Below are 9,588 nucleotides of genomic sequence, written 5' to 3'. Positions count from 1 at the left end.
ACTAGACCTGGATGGAGGTGGGTGGTCCTTGGACTTCCCACAGGGCAGGGAACCCTGATTGCTCTTCGGGCTGACGAGGGAGGGGGACTTGATGGGGGAGGGGGAGGGAAATGGGAGGCGGTGGCGAAAGAAAAAAAATTAAAAAAAAAAAAAAGTCGGTCAAATTCAGTCAAAACCTGTCTGCTGGACAGCTTACTCTTACCTGAATGATCTCCGACTGTTCAGCTAAAGCCTTCCTTTGTGCTTCCAGAGAAGACACCTGTTGCTGATAAATCAAACGCTGCTTCTCCCAGTCCAGAGACTTCTGTCGGAATTCCTGAGGAGACAGTTACAGTACTTAACACCTAAGTGCTTCCTGGACTGTGGCACTCCTCACTTTGCTTCCCAGCCTCCCACTCCTGGATGCAGCAGTGCCCTTCTCCTCAGCAGGAGTTCCATTAGCTTAGCTGGCTGAGCAGGAGAGGAATAATGAACTCTGCTCACGCTGTGCCTCTGGGTGCCTGTCCTTCTAAACTTAACACCCTAATGGTGAAGAGGAAGAAACAGACCTGACAGTGGGCTCATGGGCATCTTCACAGGTCTGCTGCCACCTAAGGGCTGTCACCATTTCGTATAATTTTACAGAGAAGTGATCTGAAATAACCCTATTTCCCTTGCCATCTAAATTCCTGACATCCACACCCAGAACTGAAGAGCTTTGGACAGATTTCCAAATCAGTAACTCAATAGCCCAATTCTAACTTCATATTCTACTAAACCAGTATTTTTGATAGTCAAAATTTTATTATTCCACAGAATTGCAAAAGCTTGAATAATATGGAAAATATGTACCACATTTTAACAGGTATTTATTAACAACCCAGAGCTAAATAGTTAAAAGTTATAGTTGATGAACAGAATTTTAAATTGTACACCATGAAAATGAGCCTGACATTTCTGAAAATAAGGCAAATCAAAGAAAAAAGACCCTCAATCGTCCCATCTTTGTCCTCCAGGAATCCTCAGCTTTAGATTGTTATTTCGGCTTTCTGATATTCCAGTCAGTCAGTCAGTCAGTCTGTCTGTATGGCATTCCATCATATGTGCCAGCACCGATTTAGAAAGTATTTAAAAAACAAAAAAAGTCCAGCCACACAACTGGAGGGTGACATATACATGGCATGCACACTAAATGAATAAATAGATAAGAATATTTAATGACATCAAACAGGACATAAACTTTTGAAGGAATTCAAAGAGGACATAAACAACCATCTAAATGAAATAAGAAAGTCAATACAGGATACGAAAGAGAAATTCAATAGAGAAGAAATACTGAAAAAAAAAAGAACAAACAGAAATTTTATAAATAAAAAATCTTATTGAATCAAATAAAAACTTAATGGAAAGTCTTTCCAAAAAATCAAAGATAGAGTTTTAGAGTCTGAAGACAAATTAGATGAATTAGAACATCCCGACAATGACAAACATAATAAGAAAGTCAGGGCTGAAGAGATGGCTCAGTGGCTGAAAAGACTGATTGTTCTTCCAGAGGACCTGGGTTCAAATCCCAGCACCCACATGGCAGCTTACAACTGACTATACTCCAGTTCCAAGAATCGAACGCCCTTACACAGACATGAATACAGACAAAACACCAGTGCACATAAAACTAAATTAAATATTTTTTTAAAAAAATAATAAGACAGTATGAAGACAATGTACAAGATCCACAGGATACCATTACAAGACCAAATGTAGGGGCTGGTAAGATGGCTTAGTATGTAAACATGGCAAACATATAGGCCAGCACTCACTAGAAAATGCTGGGCATGGCAGTACACAATTGAAATTCCAGTGCTAAGGAGGTATTAACAGAGGGATCCCTAGGCTTACAGGCCAGCCAGGCTAGCCGGATCAGTGAGTGTCAGGTTCAGTGAGAGACTCTGTCTCTAAAAGTAAGGTAGAAGGTAATGGACACTGACTTCTAGCCGCCACACACACATGCATGTTCATACACATGTGCACATACATACATAAAGATCAATCTATAATTCATTCGCATAGAAGAGTGAGAAGATCAAGATAAAGTAGCAGAAAATACACTCACCTCTATGGGTTAAAACCCAAATACAGGAGCTGAGCAATCAAGACACAAAAAACACCAAGAATGTCAAGACCAGAAAAGAACTTTTCCACATCATATTATAATTAAACACTAAACATACAAAACAGAGAACACCAAAGCTGCAAGAAAAAGGCACAAACACATACACAAAGGTAAAGCCATCAGAACAAAAGATTTCTCAACAAAAATTCTAATAGCCAAGGCAGAGAACAATGTAATTCAAGCTCTGAAAGACAATATTGCCAACCCAGATTATTTTAACCACTGAACCATCTGTGCTAGTTGGCTTTTATTAATTTGGCACAAACTAGACATGTGGGAAGAGGGAAGAGTGCCTCCATCAGATTGGCATGTCTGTGGGGCACTTTCTTGATTAGTGACTATGGGAGGAGCTGCCATCCTTCGGCAGATGTGTCCGGGCTGTGTAAGAAAAGCACTTGAGTAAGTCAAGGAAGCATACCAGAAGACAGCATTCCTCCATTGTCTCTGTTTCAATTCCTGCCTGCGTTTCTGTTTTGTTTGAACTCCTGTCCTGGCTTCCCTTGGTGACAGACTATAAGCTGTAAACTGAATTGTCTCCCCAAGTTGGTTTTGGTCATAGTGTTTCAGCACAGCAACAAAATATTACTAACACACTATTCTTCAGAACTGAAGGAAAGAGAAAAATTTTCCTTGATAAACACAAACTAGAGGAATTCTTGACCTCGTTGTAGTAATACTGAAGTAATCTACATACTGATGAGAAAGATCAACATCCATGATGCAACAGGAAAGAACAAACTTCAGTGGACAAATGAGGATTAGGAGGACACCAGACACTACAAAACAAGATGACAGAAATGAACAGTAACTTTCACTAGTATCTCTGAATAGCAATGGTTTCAATTCTCTAATCAAAAGACACAGACTAGAGCTAGGGAGCCGACTCAGTGGGTAGGAGTGCTTACTGAGAAAGTGACAGTCCCTGAGTTCAAATCCCCAGGACCCACATAAAAACTTGACATGGTTGTATGTGCCTGTAATTCCAGTGTTTGGAGGGAGAGACAATAGGATCCCAGGAGCTTGCTTGGCCAGTCACCCTAGCCAAAATGGCAAGGTTCAGGTTTACTAAGAAACCCTGTCTCAAAACATAAACTTGAAATTGGCAGAGGAAGATACACAATTTCTCCCTCTGGTTTCCACATGTGCTTATATGGGCACAAAAAGACATGTGTACATTCAACTCTATATAACCATCTCTCTGTATCTCTCTCCCTCACAGACTAGTTAATTGAATTAAAAAATAGGATCCATCTATTTGTTGCCTGCAAGAAACACACCTATGGAAAACATAAACACTGCCTTAGAGGGAAAGAATAGATCATTCACTATGACCAAGTATGCACCATTACAAGGATACAAGAATGATTCAACATATACAAACATAATACATTATATTAACAGACACAAGGACAGAAATCACATGACCCTCTTAATTGATGCAGAAAATACTTTTGACATAATCCAATAGCCCTTCATTATAAAAGTCCTGAAAAAACTAACAGTAAAGAATAATATCTCAACATAATAAAGGACATATATAGCAAGCCTATAGTCAACATACTAAATAAGGAGAAGCCCAAACACTGCCACTAAAATGAAGAATGAGAGGTAAAGACATACATTTTCTCCATTGTTATTCAACAGTCTTTGGAGTTTTAGAGCAAAAAGCTAAAGGAAGAAAAGAGATACAAATAAAGGAAGAAGTCACATAATTCTTTCTTTGGACACAATGATCCCATACATGAAACTCTACTCCCACTACCAGACAGCTTCCAGAACTGATGAACACCTTCAGAAAATATAAAGTCCACACACAAAACTCAGAAGCTTTTCAATAACCAATACCAGACACCCTGACAAAGAACTCAAAAGGGTAATCTCATTCACAACAGCTTTAAAATAAATTATTTAATTTATTAAATTAAATGCAGAATTAAGTAAATACACATATGCACACACATATATATGCCGTGGGATAACACAACTAAGAACCCAAAAATCAATCTCTTCAATGAACTCTAAACACCAAAGAAGGAAATGGAAGAAAACACCGAGAATGGAAAGGTCTGCCATACTCATGGACTGTCAGAAATATGGAAATGGCTATATATTGAAAACATCTCATAAAGAGAACTGAGGAATGTCAATGGAACTAAGTGGATAAGACGAGGAGAACAGAATAGATACAGAAGAAAGGATGCTAAGAAACTCCAAAGGCAGAGTATGATATATACTATGTCTGTGGATGAAACCCTCAAACGTTAAGATGAGAGCAATGTTGAAGAGGATAACAATGTGCTGGAAATGGCCTCCCAGAGTCAGTGCAGTAACCTGGGCCAGAGAATAACTCCTGAGGTTCTGTGCTCATGGTTGGTAGTGTAGGTTGATGATAAGGATGTGAAGGGCTGGGAGAAAAGGTAGCAGTGGAGACGGCTGGAGGGGAAGCAGTATGTGTGTGGTATTTTGAGTTCAAGTTCTAAATCTATAAAAACATTAAAGTATAAAAGAACATTAAGCATGAGAGTTACAGTTCAAGACAGTAAAGTATCTGTGTGTGACAGATAACCCAGAACAGAAAATGTTTAAGTAGTCACACAGAGGTGCTGACCGGTGTTTCTCAAATAGGGTAAAGTGTAGATTCATAGATCCCACGCCTACTCTGAACAGACTCTCTGAAGTCACAAAGCACCCTGGTGACGGTTACAAGGCACTGCAGAGCTCATACAGAGAGGGAACTCACTGCCTCCTGTCAGTAATCACGGAGTTACAGAGCAAATACAAAATCAGCAGAGGGAGGCGAACCCTTTGTAACTCTGGCCCCATCTAAATGGGAACTGAAACTTAAACACCTGACGTGCAGAGCACTCTCTGCAAGAAAAAGCCAAGAATTCCTCACATTTGCTAATACCTACTCAGTTAGGTGTGGGAACACGGTGATAACAGGATGCTGCTACTAACTGATGGTCACCATTCTCACAATGGGAGGTACTGAATACTAGGATCTTCTCCAGGATACAGTCCCAAGCATGTTGGCTACCCCTGCTCCCTGTACCCTAAATGCCAATTTCATGCTCCATCATCTTAACAACAATAACAAAAAACAAGCAAAACTTCCACACATTTCCAAGGGCCCTGTAGGGTAGAACTACCCTCTTGAGAATTACTGATGGCCTAGAACCCCATCAGCCACAGGGAGCAAGTGAGGATGGGTTGGCTGTACTGTGGATCACTCACCCACTACTGAGTAGCTCAGAGGCAGCCCCCTAGATGGCAGGAACTCGCTTCAGGAAACGGGTCATAGGAAATAGCATTTTCCTACACAGTGGCTGCCGGTCCCGACTGAGACGACAGCTGTGAACATACCTCTATTTTTCCAGTCAGCCTCTCAATCTCAGACCGATCCTCCCGCAGACTTTTGGTATTTCCTCTAAATTCTCTTAGTTGCTTTTTCTGCAGCTTTTCATAGCTTCTTTTCAGTCTGCCTAACTGTAAAAACAGTTATTTATTAACTTAAATTTTAAGAGCTAGTAAATTGTGGTGGTCAGACAAATTGGGATTATAAAGCAAAAGCAGTACTAAATTATACTATTGAAAATAGATTGGAAGCATGCTAGAGTTGCAAAGCAAAATAAAAAAAAAAAAAAAAGAAAGAAAGAAAAAGAACACCTAAAACTTCTAGGGCTGGCATATAGCTCTGCTGGTGAGTGCTGACCTAGTCAGCACTGGGTCTGGGCTGGATGCCCAGGACCACATAAACTGTGTGTGGTAGCAAATGTGGTAATCACACAGTTGGAGGCAGGAAAAAATCAGAAGATCAAGGTCATGAAGAATCTGAGGTCAGCCTGAGATACCTTACCTCAAAGTACATGCCTGCTTGTATGTGTATGTGTGAGAAATAAATGCTAGCAATGAAATTTCCAGGCCGAAAAAAGAAAACAAAAAGTCTGGTACTACTACAATTGCAATGCATTCACAGACCCCCATGACCCACTCCACATAAGAGAGGAAGCAGTAACTGTTCCCCTTTAGGTCAGTGGGTCTCAAGACATACTCCTAAAGGCATTAATGTACAGTAAACAGACTTTGACTTCAACCAAAACAAAAGCAATTTCCCCCAAAGTTAAAAAGTAAGTTAAATACTGAAATAAAGTTTTCTTCACTTTAAAGATTTTATTCTTAATTTCTAATTATGTGTGTTCTAATTATGTCTCTACGTAGGTATGTACATGCAAGTACAGATGCCCACGGAAGCCAGAAGAGGGCGTCAGATCCCTCAAGCTGGAGTGCTGGGTGGTTGTGAGCTTCCTAATGTGGGTGCTGGGAACTGAACTGGGGTGCTCTGCAAGGGCACTACGCTCAACTGTTGAGATAGCTCCTGCCTCCCAATCTTCTTCCTTTAAAAAAAAAAAAGCTTTTAAAAATATTTATTTCTTTATTTGTGGGAGGTGGGGTGTTGGGGAGGGGTTAGAGTGTGTACTCTACAGCCTACCAAGGGAGGTTCAAGGACAGCTTGCAGGTCTCTACCCAATGAGTCATTGCGCAGCCCTTGCTTTTCTTAATCCCAAAACATTTCTAAGCCTTTTGTCTCTTTCAATATTTAAAAATCAGCTACTGAATTACCTTACAAATTAAAATACTAAGTTTTCTGGTATCAAGATTTTAATATTATAGCTCTTTTTCCTTTACGTGCTCATTCAATTGCTGGTTTAGGTAATATCAAGTGTATTAGACAAGATTCTTTGTCGAGATTCAAGGTCAGAAAATAAATTTCTACCACATTCTTCCCACAGGGTATCCTGTATGATATGTATTTCCTACCATATAAAGTAGTAACCAGTTCTCAACACCAGTCAAGGGTTACAGAGAAAGAACATCACATCACATCACATCCCAGAACTAAAGCCTCACTTCCTCCTGCAGCTTCTTTAACTCCTGCTTATACTCCATGGCCATTTCTTGCTTGTTTTTTTCATGTTCTTCTATCTGCTGATGCAACATTCCAATCTAAAAGCAGAAAGGGGTAGTACAATTCAGTATTAGCATTGAAATAATATCCCTGCAACACAGAAAAAGAAACTAATCCTTGCATTTCCTTGCAAACTAACGTTCTCAATGTATCTACATGGTTAGCCTTAAAATACAAATAATTCTTTTACAAATTTAAAGTTAGTTCAAGACTCACACTCCTTGTCTGATTTTTTCCCCAACTCTCTTTGTTAAAATAAATAATAAATTCTCATAAAAATAGCATATGTTTAAATTTTTTGATATCCAAAAATATTTGTTTTAGAAACCTGTAAAACTTTCTACAAGTAAAGCACAGTTCAGTAACATCAGAGACAGACTGAAAGACAATGAGTAGCTACTACTTACTTCATAATTTCCCTGACTATCAGAGTAAGGAAGGGATCCTAACCCATTCTGCAGTGATTGGATACCAGTGACAACAATTTCATAGTTCATCTGGCCAGCTAGACTAGAACCCTCCTGTCTCTGTCCCTCCAGTGCTCATTACAGATGTGTGCAGTCACACCTGCAGTTGACATGGTGCTTGTGTGGCAAACAATTTACTGAGCCACCGTCCCAGCTTTTTCTGATTTCTTAAAATAGTTATTTAAATGACTGGTTTTCAGCCTTCCTATTGTAACATATCTGGAGATATAGATAGGTAAAATTCTCTTTAGGTACTATGTGAGAAACATACTGTGTTGTTTTTCAGTTTATTTTGGTTCTGTGCTGAGGACTGATCTTAGGGCCTCTGCATAGACAAGCACACACTCTGCCCCTGTCCATTCATCTATTCCTACAAATACTGATCCACAGGGGACTGAACCCAGGCCTTTGCATGTGTAAGTACACACTCTGCCACTGTGCATTCATCCAACCCTACAAGTGTGACCCACAGGAAGGTCATTTTCATTATCAAAGTATATTCTAATTTTTACTGTGATTTCTTCGTGATTTAAAGGTATCTGGGAGGCTGAAGAGCTGGCTCAGCAATTAAGGGCACTGACTGCTCCTAGAGAGGACCATGATTCAGTTCCCATCATCCATATGGTAGCTCACAATCATCTGTAATCCCTGTCCCAGGGGATCCAACGCTCTCTTCTGACCTCCGTGGGTACCATGTATGTATGTGGTGAACATAAATAAAATAAACAAATCTAAAATAAGGGTCATTTAGAACTATATTGCTTTTCCAAGTACTTGAAAGGTCTTTTTAGAAGTATATTGCTTAATTTCTAAGTACTTGAAAAGTTGTCTTTTATTGTGTTGTTTTAGCTTAAAAATACTTTGTTACAAAAACACACAATTTAATCTGCTGTAGCTGCCTGACTGCAATAAAATGCTTCAGTCACATTAAAAGAACATGTTTAAAATGAATTAGGTCAAGTTGATTTTGGTCAATCCTCTACCTTAACTGCCTTTCCATGTACTTGTTCCATCAATAGCAAGAGGCTTCTACAGTTTCCATGAATAAAATTTCTCTCTAAATCCTGTGTTTGTTTTGTACATTTTGAGTTACCAAAAACACACACACACACAAAAAAAAAAATCACCAAGAGAACACTCTGGAAGTGGTTTCAGGTGTTGGCACTCTAAAAGGTACAGCAAGTTCTAAACCCTAATAAGTTTTTTAAAAATTAATAAAATTATTGAAAGTAAAAAAAAAATTCTTATTAACTACTGACAGTTGGATTACTAGAGTTACCGAGTAGAAGGCAGAGGACAACCTGTGGGAATTAGTACTCTCCCTATACTCTATGGGTACCAAGGATTGAACTCAGATCTTTAGGCTTAGCAGCAAGCATCCTTACCATCTTGCTAGCCCAAGTTACCTCCAATTCTTTTGAACATCTTCTCATGGCACGATATTTCCAAATTCTTACTTTCAAATTTTGGTGTGTATTTTTCAATTTTCCTTCCTCTAAATTTTTTGGATTTAACAAGCTTTCTTCCTAACCTCTGAAATAAATCACTTTCTATAGATTTTCAACCTATCTTCTTCTGACATACTCTCATGCCCTCTTCGACACTACTGCACCCTGCAACTCTCATTATAGTTCTATCTACTACTTTTCATTTCTATTATGACTTCTCTGAGTCACTCAGAACGTTACTTCTTAATTTCCAAATGCACAGATTTTTCAGAGCTATTTCTGCTATGTTAAGAGAGTTTATCTGTGATTTCAAGCCTTTGTTTATGGCAAAATTCACTCCAGAGCCCAGGATAGAGTCGACTTTGGTAATCATTCAATTTGCTTTTTTTTCCCTGAAGTGTTTTCTAAATCTTTTATTTTTTTTTCTTTTTTTTTAAATTTTATTTATTTATTTATTTATTAAGAATTTTTGCCTCCTCCCCGCCACTGCCTCCCCTTTCCCTCCCCCTCCCCGATCAAGTCCCTCGCCCTCATCAGCTTGAAGAGCAATCAGGGTTC

At 39.1% G+C, this 9,588-nt stretch overlaps 1 protein-coding gene across 5 annotated transcripts in view; it reads right to left on the bottom strand.

Annotated features, from left to right (window-relative positions):
* The window catches only part of Cep63 (centrosomal protein 63), a 58,350-nt gene that overhangs the window by 27,951 nt on the left and 20,811 nt on the right, over positions 1 to 9,588 (bottom strand). For all 5 annotated transcript variants that reach the window (XM_013354020.2, XM_026789588.1, XM_026789587.1 and 2 more), the window contains 3 exons: positions 7,058 to 7,153; positions 5,513 to 5,635; positions 203 to 316 (listed from right to left, as the gene is read on the bottom strand). In XM_013354020.2, coding sequence (XP_013209474.1) covers positions 203 to 316; positions 5,513 to 5,635; positions 7,058 to 7,153 — 333 coding nt within the window. The remainder of the gene's footprint in view (positions 1 to 202; positions 317 to 5,512; positions 5,636 to 7,057; positions 7,154 to 9,588) is intronic.

This window comes from Microtus ochrogaster, unplaced genomic scaffold, assembly GCF_000317375.1.
Source record: "Microtus ochrogaster isolate Prairie Vole_2 unplaced genomic scaffold, MicOch1.0 UNK24, whole genome shotgun sequence".
NCBI classification, from domain to species: Eukaryota; Metazoa; Chordata; class Mammalia; order Rodentia; family Cricetidae; genus Microtus; species Microtus ochrogaster.
The sequence above is the reverse complement of the archived record's forward strand: the minus strand, read 5'-3'. Positions and strand labels throughout refer to the sequence as shown.